General features: G+C 35.7%; 1 protein-coding gene across 3 annotated transcripts in view; it reads left to right on the top strand.

Moving 5' to 3' along the window:
- Positions 1–29: 29 nt before the first annotated feature.
- The window catches only part of XRCC5 (X-ray repair cross complementing 5), a 51,295-nt gene continuing 35,286 nt past the window's right edge, over positions 30–16,038 (top strand). For 2 of the 3 annotated variants that reach the window (XM_085310975.1, XM_085310974.1), the window contains exons 1-9: positions 30–283; positions 1,578–1,709; positions 3,683–3,796; positions 4,211–4,394; positions 5,619–5,667; positions 7,401–7,523; positions 9,825–10,013; positions 13,147–13,261; positions 14,984–15,122. In XM_085310975.1, the coding sequence (XP_085167101.1) occupies positions 236–283; positions 1,578–1,709; positions 3,683–3,796; positions 4,211–4,394; positions 5,619–5,667; positions 7,401–7,523; positions 9,825–10,013; positions 13,147–13,261; positions 14,984–15,122 (1,093 nt within the window). In that variant the 5' untranslated portion in view covers positions 30–235. Of the gene's footprint in view, positions 284–1,026; positions 1,156–1,577; positions 1,710–3,682; positions 3,797–4,210; positions 4,395–5,618; positions 5,668–7,400; positions 7,524–9,824; positions 10,014–13,146; positions 13,262–14,983; positions 15,123–16,038 lie in introns of those variants that run through there. The other variant, XM_085310976.1, reaches the window with a different exon arrangement.

The following is a 16,038-nucleotide window of genomic DNA, read 5'->3' as shown; positions in this document are numbered from 1 at the left end:
CGAGTGCGTGCCGCCGCGCGGGGGATGTTTTACCGCCGCTGGTTTGTACTGCGGTCGGCGTGGGGTCACAGCTTGGCTGGAAACACCCCGGCAAACGGGGCGTTCAGGAACGAGCCGCACAGTAACCAGGGCCGCAAAACCCATCGAGGAAACTGAGTAGTTCCCTGTCCTGATCTCTGAGTTGCCTGCTGGGACAAAGCTAGGAAATTCAGTGTGACTTAAGTTTTTCTATTTTATGCGCGCTTTTGGCTGCAGTGCGGGTATTGCTGTTGCCAAAATCATGGTAGAAATAATTTTGCTTTATAATTTGGTATGTTTAAGGAGTCCTGCTGGCAAAAGTTATATTAAGGCCTCTTCTGGTATAGAGCAGTTTAATGCCTGCTCAACACTGGGTTGTTGCTGCAGACTAAAATGCAGTTGTWCTTCTGTCCCAGTTAGCTTTATTGTAAAGTAACTCTCAGCACTGAGAGAGGTTGGCGATAAGGCAGGCTCTTTTAGGCAGCGCCCTTATCAGTACTTGAACAAAATAGGCTAATGTTAGTTCAGGTGCAACAGTGTTGTCCTATAGTCACACGTCCAGAGTGTCTTATAAACGTGGCTTAGTGTACTGCACCTGGAAATGGCAGTAGTGAATGCTCAAAAATGGGAAAGACAGAGGCTGATAACAGATGAGCAGATGTGTAGACAAAGATGATAGAAAACGGTGACCAAGAACCCTGCCCAGTCTTCTGTGTAGCTGAATGGGCACAGAACAGGGTTTGCTGCCTTTCAAGAGAGCATTAGTAATTGACACTTGATAATTTTCTTTAAAGCAAAACAGTAACTCTTCACTCCTGCATCTGCTGTTTCTTTGTGCACATCTTGCTAACTGTAAAGAGCGTTTTATCCCTTTTGGGCAGTAGGATTAAATCAGCTACCAAACATTGCGTGTGCCGAGGCAGGGTAGTTACAAGCAGAGGAGGCACTGCAGTTACTGAGTCTTTTGGAGAACCTTGTCGCTGCCCTTCCTCAGGCTGGCAGGTGAGCAGTAACAAGGCTCTTGTGACAACCTTGCGCAGCCATAGTTTCCAGCCCTGTTCCACTGTAAGCCTCTGTGCAGACCTGGCTGCTTCAGAGACATGAATTCCTGGCTCCAAGGCAATCCACCAGTGAAGGGTAAATGAGGAGCAAAGTGCTGAGAGTGAAAGATGTCTTGTTGAGTTCTTTTACACAGCCCTTTTCTCTCCCCTCCCACTGTCCTTTTCTGGGCGTGGATATGCTATGTATGTGGAGGAAGGCAGTTAAACTTACCGCTATTAAAATGATAGGAGTGGTGCACAATGTATTCTGGAAAGAGGAGGAAGATGAGAAAATAGTTTGGCAACTGCTGATATAGAGCATTAAACATCCATCCTGGGTAAACAATTCCTATTTAGTTGATATTAAAAAAAAAAAAAACTATTTATTTGGGGAGAAAACAATCAGTTTTTTGGTTACAGAGATTTAAAATTGTGCTTGGAATTATTTGAARGCACACACAAAATGCGTTAGACCAAATTTTATTTTTTCTTTGTGTTCATCCCTTTGCTGTCTTTAAGATGTACATTGTTGTGGTGTGTGCTGATAAGCACCTTTATGTAAGCCCTGGAGCAAAGCATGTTTGTGAGATTCTGTATGGATCTGCCTCACCATCATGTAACTGCGTGAAACGGGGAGCATTACTGACTATGGTAGGTGCTGACAAGTACACAGAGTGAAAAGGCAAAACAGGCAGTTTCTCTTTACTCGTATTTATTTTATGTGCCAACTGTATGTGGGGTTTTGTTTGTTTGTTTTTTTGCAGGTACTGAATTCATGGAAATGTGGTCTTAATTTTTTTTGTATAACCTTTTTATAAAAAGTCGCTGGTGGAAAATGATGATTTCATCTCTCTTACCTGACCTTCTCAGAAGTCTGCAAAAATAAAAGGAGAAAATGTTCACATTAGGCAGCCTGAATGAGACTTCCTAAAAGAATTTGGCAGGGTTTGGTGAAGATACTCTCATCCTACCTGGAAATTTTCAATAGAGGGATTTATCTCATTAAACAGTTGTGATGGTTCAGGAGCTGCTCTAGAAAGTGTAGATCTTGGGAACACTATCAGGACATACTGTCATATAACTTTTCTGTAAAATTTTTGCAAGGTACTTCTTGTACTCAAGTTTATTGAGTAATAGTTAATGTGCAGCACCTGAAAGTATACAGGGACCAGGCACTGTTTGTGCATTCCTCATTCCATTATCTAACAAATAAGACATCAGACAGTAAAATACTGTACTACTCTGCCATTAAGTTTGTTCCTGTAACTATAAATTAGTATCTTTATTTCCTTTATTTCTATTGGTTTTTAGTAAACTTGTGCTACTTGAAATAGTTTTGCAATATTATTCAAAAGGAAGAGCAAAAGATTTTGATTTCCAGTTGAGGATCTTGGAATGCTGTAAAAAAAGTTAATTTTTACTGCATTCCGGAAAAGAAATGTGGCGGAGTCAAATATATCAGGTCATCAGAAAAGCAGACTATAAAACTCTTTTAGTCTTCTGTTTTAATGCCTCTGTCATTCTGGCAGCTTCATTTTTAGACAATTGGGTATATTTTGTATTTTAAAACAAAGTGACTGGCTCCAAGCGAAAAAAATACCTAACTTTCCTCTATTCCAGCAAAACCTTTTTTTTTTTTGGGGGGGGGGCAGTGTAATTTAAGTTACTTGCTGTCTACAGGAAAAGATGTATATTTTAAAAATTGGTTTAGTCAGTGACTACAAATGTGAACTGGCTTTTTGTCACTGTCCTTGCTGTTACAAGGCAAGACTTTGCCTTCCGGCTTCATTCAGCTGGATGATGCGATTATTGAGGTTAACCAAGATAAGCAAACTCTATGGAAAAAAAAATAGAGGCTATAGAAGCTAGTTGAATAGGGAATATACTGCAGATAATACTCATCATTAATAAATGCTGAATAAGAGAAAACAGAAGAAACAATTTGGTTTTTTTTTATTATTAATTCACGTGCTGGCTCGTAAATCACTCCAGGGAAAGACTTAGGCGTTGTTGGATATAGATCAGTTAAAGCAATGATCAGAAATACAAGTTCTTATGGTAGCTTGTGGGACTTAAGCCCCCTAAATTAAAATTGGATTTCATACTCCAGCTCATTAAGAGCATAGGTCATTCTACAGATGCTGGGACTCACTGTAGAGGCACCATTACTAGCAGTGATTATTTTGACTCTACCACTGGAAGCTGTAGTACTACAGCGAGTCTTACGTTCTTGAATTAGACTAAACAGTGGCCAAAAGCAGATCAGCATGATGATATCTGAGAACCTCTACAGCTCTTATGAGGAACCATGTGGGGCATGTAGCTACATAGCTTAAGGAGCAGGTAGCATCTCCATCTTTTGCCTTGTGTTGAGTTTGTAATTGTCAATTGAAGCATTTGTGTTTTATTTTCTAGTGTAGAACCATTAGATGCATTAGGTTTTCACAGGGTAACTGCTGTTTGAATAGAAAAAGCCCCTCTTGAAGACTTATTGTGTAACAGAATTTCTTGTGTTTTCCACTGAGATATCTGGAATATACCAGAGACTTGAACCAACTCCTTTAGGTAATTATGCTTCTATTTGTCCTTTTACGTTCTTGTTCAATATTGTGTCTCCTTTCTAGGCAGCCATAGTGCTGTGTCTGGATGTGGGCTTTTCAATGAACAATGCTGCTCCTGGTGAGGAGTCTCCATTTGAACAAGCCAAGAAGGTTATGACAAAATTTTTGCAGCGACAGGTACTTGTGATTAAAAAATCCTTAAAAATGGAAAGGAAATATTACATCTGTGAAGTATTTTTCCTCATTTCCAGAAGAGGTTTTTAGGGGGAAAAAAGTAATAATAATAATAAAAAAACTTTTCAGCATTCTCAAGATTGACTGCAGTGAAGACTCATTTGGAGGAATAAATCAGCCAGTTTTATTTATTGTATCCCAGATATCCTCATGTCAGTCCATTTAATTATATCTAAAACAATGAACTCTATATATGATTACATTTTAGTAGGATTGTATTTGTGATGCACTGAATAAGTAAATCCATTGTAACTCACCCTCCATTGCAAAATTGGTTCAGCTTGCTGTCTACTAAACAGGTATGTATGAATCTGCCTGTGTTTTTATACTTGCTATGTATTTTCCTTTTTTTTCCAGGTTTTTGCTGAGAGTAGAGACGAAGTTGCTGTAGTTTTGTTTGGCACAGATGGTACCAAGAATGACCTTGCTAGTGGGGATCAGTATCAAAACATTACTGTATATAGATCACTGATGCTACCAGATTTTGATTTGCTGGAGGATATTCAAAATGTGATTCAASCAGGCTCTGAGCAAGCAGACTGTATCCTTTTTGTTAAACTCTTAAACTCTTAAGTACTCTTAAACTGATTCAACTCCGTAGAAGACATGAAGTACTGTTGTGAAATRGGCCTAGAATCGCCACTAAAGTTGTAATTGCAATCAAAGTTCAGCTAATTTGGTGTTGTAAATTGGTTCAAAACCAGATTAGCTGCTCTTTGACATTCTTTTAAGGTAGCAGATGGAGTCCTGGCCTCAGGGAATTGTTGCTCTTATGAAGTGTTCTATTAATGAGAAAAAAGATAGCAATAATACAACTGTAGGCCTCAAATAAAGTGTGTGTTAAATATAGTGTTGCAAAACTTAGTGCATGCTTTTTCATTAAATAAAAGTATTATTTACAGAATACATCTCATGTCAGCAGAAGTATTAGAAACCAGACAAAGTAGAATACACTTGAGGCTTATCAGATTGGTTTCACTGTGAAGTATTTCTAACATCATCAAGTATCACTTATTAATTTGAATTGTTTATTCTGTTGTTAGCCTTATTTTAAAACTCTTCATCTCATATTGCTATCTGAAGAGTGTTCCTTTGTATGTTTCACTTAAAAAATGTTCTGGTTTACCTTGTTGTCTTCCCTCTTTCTGGGAAGAAATCAACTTCTTTTTAAAAAGAAATTAATTGTGTGTTCTGTCCAGGCTGTCAGAGAGAGCTGTTTCAGAGCAGCCTACAGCCAGTCAATTGTGTCTTACCAGAAGTAAAGTCATATTCTTTGATGAGTGAACAAGTTTGAGCACAATGATAAAAATGTGTTTACATTGAAAATTATTCTGAAAAAGCAATTATCAAGAGATTTCAGATGCAGATATTTTAAAGGGAAATTAACATGAACAAATTACATTCTGTATTGAAAACAGAAGTAGATTTTGTTTGTGGCTATCAAACAAGATTGTAGCTGTAAATATTAGATTATTCTTTCAATGGGCTTCAGCTTCCTCAAGCCTGTCATGTACAGTTAAAGGATTGGGCTCTGAAACAGTGTTTTTGCTTTTCCACCAAATAAATGGGGAAAAGATCCTAAGACAAGCAAATTATGTAGGGACTTCTAGCACAGCAGATACTTAAAGAATATTCTGTCCAAAAATTAATTATTTTTTAAATCTAAATACATGTATGCCTATGTCTGGGGGTGTGAAAACAGAAGATTGTGTCCCTTTGTGATGTGATCCATGTTTTAAGGGAGATTTTTCTTTAATGTACTCAGTTCTGGATGCAATAATTGTGTGCATGGACTTGCTTCAGAAGGAAACAATGTAAGTATGTAAGCTATGGTCTTTTACAGAATTCTGAATTCAAGTGTCAGAGCTGATCTGACTTCTTGTCAGTACTGCAGTATTGTGTAAATATGGAAGATGCTTAAAAAAAAAAAAAAAAAGCACTACAGCATTCTGTCTCTGAAGCGTCCACAGGAGCAGTCTAGCTTCCCCAGGGAGTTTAAGAGCTTTCTGATCCAACTGAGGGGTTTGCAGTAGATACGTGAGAATATTAATGCCATTATACAAGGCATCACTTAACAAGAAATGTGATACTATTTTTTTTCTGTTCTCAAGAAACATTAATTGATATTAACAGGTGTCAAAAAGAGTTACTAAATTTATGAGAGTAATAGTTTGTCTTACAAATTAAAAACCTAGAAATACTGATTTTTTTTTCCAGCTTAGCAAAATAAAGGCTGCTGGAGATAGGTGGTTATATGTAAATATATAGGATGGGGGGGATAAATGTGTAGTAGGAAAAAAACTGTTCAAGCTGAAGGATAATTTTGGCACAAAAACAAGCATTATAAGTTGTCTTGAATATACTTAAAGGGTGTAAAAAATGATGGTTTCTGACAATTAGTGGACTGTTGCTCCAATAGGAGTGCAAAACAAGGGAGAGAAGCTTAATTATTCTTAGAATGAAGATTACGCACTCTTGGAAAGGATTATATGATCTAATTGTGATTACAGAGGACAGGACTCATTGATGCAAGTTTGTATTTTTATGATTAAAAGTTAATCTGAATGGGAAATTATACCAGTTTAACTACTAAAACTGAGTTGTGAGTTACAATTGCTGGATTTATAACAGTGTAATCTTAAATACTTGTAAAGTAATTACCTTTATTACCTTGTGGAAAGTTGCTTTTATGCACCAAACCGTTTGATACGGAGTTTACCTTCAGCTGAGATAATTTTGTTGAGGAAAAAATTCAAGAAGGTCACGCTTATGCTTGATACTCCCTTTTGTTCTGAAGCTGGCAGGATTTTCTAATATTGTTGTATTCTAAACTGATTTTACAGTAGGTGTTTCTGATTAATAAGTTTAGGTTTGATTAGAGGCAAAAGAAAAATTAACTTTTGAAGATATCCATGGATGAAATCTTTGTATCAAGTTGGAACATTATCGTTAACATGTATTTATGAGAGAGAACTCAGCATGTTAAGTAAGCTTTACTGTCCTTCTTATCGAATGATTCTACTGAACTAGCTTACTAGAATGGAAAATCCCTAGCAACACCTATTTAAAATACGTTTGACATTTTAAAAAGGGCAAGTTTACAGCTGGAAAGAAAACATTCAATATAATGCATAAGCAACCTAATGTATTTCAGTGGTATCAGATCTACATTGGGGAAAATAGAGTGTCACTTGCTTTGATGTAGTTAATTTATACAATTACAGGACTACATTGCCCGGTTTTGGAGGAGAGGTGTATGTGGAGGGAACTGTATAAAGTAAGTTTATTTATCCTAAGCAGTATTAGCAGTAGTAGAAAGAGCACCTTCTACCAAATAGATTTATTTCAATCATATTTAGAATGGCATCTCCTCTTTTGTTTTTCTTTGTTACAAGTATGTTACTTTGAGCTTCATTTTTTGAGAGTAAGGAATTAAAGGAAAAAGCCTTCTAGAAAATATTTTTGAGATATAGGTATGTATATGTGCACGCACACACACACACACACACACACACACATATATAAAATGTTCTTTTGGTATTTTAAGAGGAAAGAAGTGTGAGAGGAGACACATTGAACTGTTTACAGACCTTAGCAGTCCTGTCAGTGAGGATCAGCTGGAAATCATCATTGCTAACTTGAAGAAAACAGGAATTTTGCTTCAATTTTTGTAAGTATGGAAGTGGTTGTTAAATGCTGCCATTTTCAAAGGGAAATTATTATTGTTTTTTTTAATAGCCATCTTAATGGACCTGGGTCCATTATGTGGTTGGTGTGTTATTTCTATAGAGGTTTAACTGTATGTAATATAATTATTCTAAGTAGTTATATGTATATATGGTGGTCTTATGGTATGGTATTACGTGGTTTACCTAATGCGTGTGAGTTTGAGTTAGGAACTAAGTCTTCTTGTTTAAGTAACATACAAATATACATTAAAATAATGTTTTTTTTCTCTAGTTAAGCTTACAGTTTATAGCTGTCTACACAGCAAAAAGAAGGCGTGCTTGAAACGTGCATTGGCATGTCTCTTCTAGTTTACTTCAGTTTGTTGATAACATTGACAGTAGAAGCACAACACCATGAACACCACAGAAGCACAACACCATGAGTGCGTGCTGTCAACTAGAGTACATGTGTTTGAGACCTGTTACCTGCTCTGATAGCTAGTGCAGCTTAAAGCCCCTGCTGCCTTGTCTCCACACAGGTTTGTTGTGCTGACTAGCACAGATGCTATCATCACAAGTTCACATTGCACATTTAGTTATCCCGTGAGACTTCTGATACATCTTTTCATTTTCTTTGCCTATAACACAGCAAAGGAAAATCTCCATAGTTAATATGAGCACTTGGGAAATGTTGTTATAGTGTCAACTACAGATTTACACCCCATCTCCCAGTCTCCATAAACAAATGGTGCTTTGAGAAATACCTGTGCAAATAGACAGTTYTTCGGATGCTGGTTAAAAGTAATTTCTTGCTAAATCATATTCTTTCTTTATAACCTGTTTTTCCATCTCTCATACCCTGGTCGTTGATTAGATTGTAACTTGTGACGGATAGTTGGTCTTCCTCCCTGTTGCCAAGTGTGGAACACATGCTGAGCACTGTGTGGCTTCGGTTATTACACAGTTCCCATCACAGTAGTTTCTAAGCAGTGTATAATGAAAGTAATTAACTTTTATGAATTCTAGAGTTTGAAGCTTTTTGTTCCTGTAGTGGCTTTAAAGTACAGTTTTCTTACCTGTCAATGTTACTTCCTAAAAGAGACCAAACACTTTGCAGGAGTTTCATCTCTGATACTGCTATATGTGATATTATGTTGTGCTCATTACTATCTCTACTTCCTATATGTTGTTCCATGGATAAAACTTAATAAGGACCAATAAGGTGAAAGTAAGCTAGATGAATTGTAGGTTGCTTTTTTGACAACATAGTACAATATTAGAATTCTTTTACTTTGAAATGTGGTAAAAGATATTGTGTGGTTCATTCAGAACTGGATCAGACAAGAGTTGAAAATCTGCAGGCATTGTCAGGGAAGCAGAATAGAGTGTTGTATGCATCTGTCTCTTTGGTTATTGTACTTAGTTMACTCAATGTTATCATTTGAGGAGCAGCAAAATCACGTTATCTACAAACCCTGGTTAAATTTTTTATTCTGATTCTTAAAATGCAGGAAAATGTCATTTTCAGACAGAAATTCACCTGGTGTTGCAAGCTTATTAAAATCTCATAAAGAGTAATATTTATTCCAGAAATATCTAATAGCCCCACTGCAGAGAAAGACTTGTTTGCTGGCATTTAGAGCTGACCTAGAATCACAGGCCTGGAAAGGCCTTTAACAGGTCATCTGAACTAGTCCTCTGCCTCAACCCATGTTGTTTCTATGTATGTCACTTCTAAACAGTGTTTGTATAATCATCTTATAAAACATTACCAATGATGGATACTCTTCTACCTCCTCTCGCAGTCTGTTCCGGAGATTATAGTTTGAACTGGCTTTATCAGTTCTTTGAATGTCTCACCTGACTCTTCATGATGTAATTTGAGCACAGACTTAAAATGAAGAACAGATTGTTCCCTTCCTTTCCACAACAGTTTTTTTTGTAGTTAGTGACTCTCACATCTCTGTCCTACCCTCTCCTTTCTCTGCAGACTTTTTGTTCAATCTTTCTTTGCAGGTCTTGTTCTCTAATCAGCATTGTCTTTCCTTCCTAAGCCCTTTCAGAAGGTGCGCATTTTTACTGAAGTGTGATACTCAGAACTTGTGCAATGTACCAGCCAAGATGTTACTAGCACTACGTAGACCTGAAGGATTACTTCATGTGTTTTGCAAGCTATACAGCTGTATATACATCTGACTGCAGCTAGATGTATAAAGAGTAACTCCTGATACAGTTTTTACTTTTATTTTAAGTTGGTTATTTTAGTTAAGAAATAAACTAACTGCTGCTGCTTGTGATCTTAGCCTGCCATTTCCAGTGGATGCTGATGATGGAGGTGGAGATACAACTGCCAGTGCACATTCTCATGTGCACAGAAACTCTTTTGCAATAAAAAGGATAACTGAGCATCAGAAGGAAAGTATCCAAGTGGTAAAGAAATTGATGCATACTTTGGATGAAGAAGGAGGGCTGGAAGAAATTTACACTTTCAGGTAAGGTTGGCTAATATTCTTTATCACACTGTAAATTTACTTTCTGCTTTCTTCCTGCAAATGATTAAATTTAGTCAGTCACTTGGCTTTCAGTTTCACTGAAGTCAGTAATTTTATCACTTATTGTATATTCAGTACCTTTCAAATAGCTTCTTCAGTAGCTTTAGAATAGGTAGAAAAGCTTAGGGATTTTGGTGGGAAATGAATTTTCTCTTACTTGTCTATCTATTTAAAGAAAAAATGAATTTTCCTTATGTCTTAAGTGTTGGAGCGTTTTTGAGGGAATGTTTCTCTAAGTGAGATTTTGAAAGTGTGTTTTTGAAAGAGTTGGAATAAGTGATACAGTGCAGGTAGAACATTTGCATTTAATGATAGCCTTTGTTTCTTGGTTTCAGACTTCTGGTAGCTCACTGGTTTATCAGACTCCTACAGACATTTCGATTGATGTTGTTTCTTGAATCCTGCTCTTTAATCACAGACTACTGTGTCATTATGCCAAACAGTACACCATTTTAGCCGTATTCCTAATGGGAGAATTGAAAGATTTTTTACACTTTATATTTCCCCAGTGAAACAATAAAAATATGTTTGTCTCTGGAAAACTGTTGCTAATGATATATACGAGACTCTTCCACACAGATATATCAGTTGAGAAACAAGAAAACTGCGTATGTACTTCAAAGTAAATCATCTCTTACAGAAGTCTGATTTCACTATCGTAGTTCTGGTCTATAATTATGAAGTGAGCTTTTAGACAATATATTTTCAGGAAGGTTGTTAGTTTGTAGCTGTAATGTGATTGTTGCATGTAATTTTTAGTTGTGCAAGGTCATTAGGTGAGAGTTGATACCTGTAGGTTTGCGTATTGTTATTCATCATTTTATTTGTGGAATTTCCTTCCCTCATTCTGTCAGACTGATCTGCTTTATCTCAGCAGTGAGTTACTGTTACCTGAGCATTAGAGTGAACTGATGGAGAAACATATGAGCATCACTGTCTATTTATTCCATGCTACCCAACAGAGCAGTCTGAGTCTTTCTGCAGAACTTTTTCTTTTTTTAAAAAAARGAAAAGCTTTGTTACAGCATCAAGAGAATGAAAAACACAGAAAAAAAGACACAGAAAAACAGTATCTTTCTAGGTCCAGTTATCCTTTGAGATAATTCATATGCATGAAGCTGCTATGTGGTTTGGCCCCTTCTTTGTATTTTCTGTCACGGACTCCTGCTACTGTATAGCTGTCTTTTGTGCTATGGTTTCAGGGGAAATCCAAAATCTTTGGATAAATAGACATTTGGCTAATAGATTAAAGCCTTAGTTGTTTGAGTTCTTTAAGACTATGTGAGGTTTTAGATGCAGTTAAGGTGCTTATCCAGCTTTAATAAGTTAGCCTTGCAAAACTGTCATGATGATTTACCAACTCAGACACGCTATTTTCATCTTTTCATTATTGCTGCTAGTAATAAAAAATAAAATAATATAAAGGAGAGAAAGATAACAAYAAAAAAAGATTTAACTCTCATGAAAATAAGTGAGTCATGCCAGGAAAGTAAGTGTGATAATTTTTCATGTTGTTTTAGGGTTTCATAATGCCTTCAGGGTACAGGGTGGGAGGAACCTTCAGAAGTATTGCCAACAAGGAAGTTGATATTCTGAAGTTTGGACAAGAGATGTTAGATATTTCTGCTGAGTTCACCTTTTAAGGGGAAGGGATTGGGGAGCAGAGGAGAAGAAACTTTTTAAAAATATCAGTTGAAGGGTGTATTTGTTTTGCTTTTAGTGGCTCCATCTAGTTTGGTAAGAGGGAACATTTTTCTTCTGCAAATAAAAGAAACAAAGGATAGAGTGAAGAAATTGAGATAGTGTGACATTTTTAGGGGTCTGATTTTCACATCTCTTGACTGTATGGGTTGCAGTAGTTCTAACAGTGTAGCTACATGTTCTTAAATAAATGCATGATGTTAAGCAAAATGTTATTAAAAATATTATTAAAATATTTGTCATTATGTTAAAAAAAACTCTGTATTGATGTCTTTTACTAGAAGAAGTGATTTTGCTTTTCTTCCTTTCCTCAAGAAAAAAAAGAAATTTATGCCCTTGTAAAATCCTAATACATTTTTTTTTCTTTTGTTATGGTGCTGCNAAAAAAAAAAAAAAAAAAAAAAACTCATCCAAAGAGATTGGATAAGCACTCTAAAAATTAGAAGAACAAGTTAAATTCCATACTAATGTGTCAAGAGTTGATCTCAATTTCTGCCAGAAGTACTCTATAATCAAGAGAGGTGCTTTTTGTTGTTTATTTTGATTTAAGGTGGTGAGGTCAGCACTGTTTTACCTTTGCTTCATCATGCAGTAAAGACAACATTTCAATGCAGACAAAGGGCAAATAAAATGTTACAGCAAAACAGCTAACGTACTCTGTATTAACTGGAAGCTATTCTGGGGTACAAGGATTAAGCCGGTTTGATTTCACAATAATATGTTAAATCATTTTTCTTTTCAACTTTTTAATTTCAGACTCCATTGCTTAAAGTTGTGCAATTGTATAAATAGTTTTTAAAATAAAATATTAACATTCCCTGTTTTTCTGTTTCATAAAGTTGCATATGTACTGTTTGGACTAGAAATATTCAAAGTAACTTGTTTCATTCTAACAACTGTGAAAATAATGAGTTCATTAGTACCATGTTAAAAAAAAAATCATGACAGAAGTTAATTTTCAGACAGAATAATGTTAATTAAGAATAGATTCTTTATTTCTTCACTTTCACTGCAGAAAACATCTCACCACTTAGAGAAGCCTTTTCTAATTTGGGTTATTCAGTCAACTACATATCCTAACTGTGAGCAGAGATAAATACAAAATGCTCAATAAGCATACTGTTTTTAAGCCCTGATGTCACAGCATCATAAAGATTAGAGATGGGAATGATTTACTGTGCCACCTCTTTTGTTCAGTTTCTTCTTTCTTACAATGACAAGATTACTCATACTGTTTATTTTCTAATGCTTTATGCAGCCTAAGCTGAAACAATTGGGCTTCTGCATCTCCCAGGAGAGGGTGTATTGCCTGCAATATTCTATTACGGTTCACCAAAGAGTTCATTTCAGTTTTCTTGATTCCTTTGTTTAGAGAGAGCCTGGAGCGTCTTTCGATGTTTAAGAAAATGGAAAGAAGAAGTGTGGCTTGGCCTTGCCAGTTAACTATTGGTTCTAATTTGTCTATAAGGATTGTGGCTTACAAATCTGTAAGTTAATAAAATCATATGTTTATTAAACCTAGGCAGTGAGTTAGGTGCAGCACTTTCTTTTTTTTTCTTTTTTTTTTTTCCTTAAAGCTCAGAAAATAAAAGATAAAACAACATCCAAAATAATTATAGTAGAGATTTTATGTGTGTAGAAGTCAGGACATCTAAAGCTATGGTTCCCACAGCAACTCTGACTTTACCATATTGTACACATATGTTAAAGAACTAGAATTCATCATGTACAGAAATAGAAATAATTCCTATCCACAATATGACACTTAATGGAATTGAAGTTGACGAGCCTAATTAAGAATGCTGCACATGTGTGAAGCTTTCCATTAGGCATCAGTGAAATGTCCACAGCTGAGTGAGACTTAATGTTTTAACTTCTAGGCATGGGAGGAATTATGCGTATGTGTATGGCTGTAAATGTTTTACCAGCTTTTGTTGCAAGTAACATCTATTGTTATTTCAGATTTGGAAAAACATGTCTCTTTTCAGCTTGTTCACTTTGTACTATTTGACAGAGCTTACGTACAGTCCATTTCACTTATAGTTTATATAGGCCTTTCACACACTGCTAGGAGGAAGGAACTGTGTTAAAACACACAAATTGTGCAAAATCCAAGTTAACTGCATAATTATGAGGCAACCAAATAGTGTGACAGTAATGATGGATCTGGTGATATAAAGATTATTTGACTTGTTATTAGCCAGTAGTGCAAGATTTCAAGAAGATGCATTACGAAGTTGAAATGTATCTGATTTCTGAAAAGTAGAGTTCTCAGTCCTAGAAGAGCTCTCTGATGCCAGCTTTCTATTTATACTTACAAATATTTTTTTTTGTTTGATTAGGATATTCTGCTAGGTCTGTACAAAGCCACAGTAAGAGTCCCTTACCAAAGGTGTTTACAAACTAAATCAATGGAACTTGGGAGAATGAAAAATATGAACCAAGCAATTAGCCTGAGGTCATATGACAGTTAAGATTAGACCTAGAACAGACTTGTGGTATCTCCTGCCCTTGTCTGTTGTCTTCTCTGTTTTCTGCACAGTTGTGTTTTTCCCCTCCTCCCCTTCTCATTTACTAGGTTCACAATCAATTTCATTTAAGTAGATAAGAAAAGAAAGGTTTGTCTTTCCATGTAATCTGGCAGAAGTCACTTGTTGCCAGTATTTATTCCTTCTTTCTCTTTTATTTCTCCCATAATATAATTTGTATCTTTATCTGCCTTTTGGGGAAGCTGCAGTAGCAGGATATTTTTATGTCATAGTGTAGTAAGTTTGATGCAAAGCCTGGGCAAACAAGCTGAATGAGTGTGGAGTCTTCTCAAATCTCTAATATATGTTTTAATGCTTTGTCAAAAATTTAAGTATATAAGATGGGGAAGTAAAATGCAGAACAAGCAAGTGCATGTTATCCWGTGACTAAACTTGCAGGTGATCTAGCCCAAGATTTTAATGAATAGCTAAGACAAGTATGCAATTGTTATGGCATAGTTTGAGTGTTTGACAGCTGTCATTCAGATGAAACAATGTGCTGAATGCACTTTGGTAGCGGTCAGAGATGCAAATTTGGGGCTGTGATTATTAGTCCATTCTTGTTAAAATAACCCAGCACTGAGTCTAAGGTTTTATTTGTTTTGTTTTTTTGCATGTTGCGGTAAGCACTCTGGATCCAACTGAAATATTAAATGTTTTTCTTTAAATCCTGACATAAAGCTTACAGAAGAAAAGGTGAAAAAAACTTGGACAGTTGTAGATGCTAAAACCCTCAGAAAAGATGATGTGCAAAAAGAAACGGTTTACTGCTTAAATGATGATGACGAGACAGAAGTTCAGAAAGATGACACTATTCAAGGTATGACTTCTTTGTATGCTCCCTGAAGACAAACTAAAGCTTAATGGCTTGTACTCTTACATTTTAAAAATTCTTACTTTGTCCAGTAACAGGAATAGTAGTACTGCTAGGTGGAACTTGAAGGTTCTATAGCTTCCTAAACAGTATTCTCTAGAGGACCTTGCCTCAGTTCTCTAGTGATGTTACCTTTACTGTTTTTAGCTCTTCAGTTGTACTGATACATGAATACTTTCATAGTATTGCTATTTCTCTAGGTAAGCAAATACTCTAGTCTGCAATTGGGAAGATGAAACCATTAAAGGAAGTGTTAGTATTCAAGAAACAATGAGCTTTACTGTTTTAATTCTGTAAGAGGTTTGATTTAAAGTAGTGCTATGCAAAATATTTGGTATGGTTAAGGTAATCCTTTGTAACCTTCAGTCTCTCTCTGAGTAGATTAAATTTGTTAGAAGAATAAAGGTCCCAGTAGCAGAATGAAATACAGTCTACTCTTTTAAAACTGAGTTGAGCAAATTTATGTAATTCCTTGTGGTTGTAGAGGTACATTTTACTACTAAAGCTTTTTATTTCTTTTTTGCTGTTTGAAACCCACACAAGAAGGTTAAATGTTCTGCTGAAGGGAAAGCCTATTCAAAAAACAGTGTAGAAAATGCCATCAAATGCATAAAATAGATTAAAATATGAAGATATATTTTCTGTTTTAAACCTCTTTCAATTGTATCAATCATAGATGTCTTGCTGCAATAGCATATAAAAATGTCCTAACAATATGTTATAGGAAAAAAAAAAACAGAACAAAACTAGTAGTCTGTTTATGTTTTATAATTTCGAATCTTTGCCAAAAAAATTTCCTTTTGACAGCAGATATATTTTGGAGCATTTGTATCCATTCTCTGTTGATGTTCTGACTGCCCCA

This window comes from Rhea americana, unplaced genomic scaffold, assembly GCF_003343005.1.
Source record: "Rhea americana isolate MKP2758 unplaced genomic scaffold, rheAme1 scaffold_33, whole genome shotgun sequence".
Classification (NCBI taxonomy): domain Eukaryota; kingdom Metazoa; phylum Chordata; class Aves; order Rheiformes; family Rheidae; genus Rhea; species Rhea americana.
This window is presented reverse-complemented; position numbering and strand designations above follow the sequence as displayed.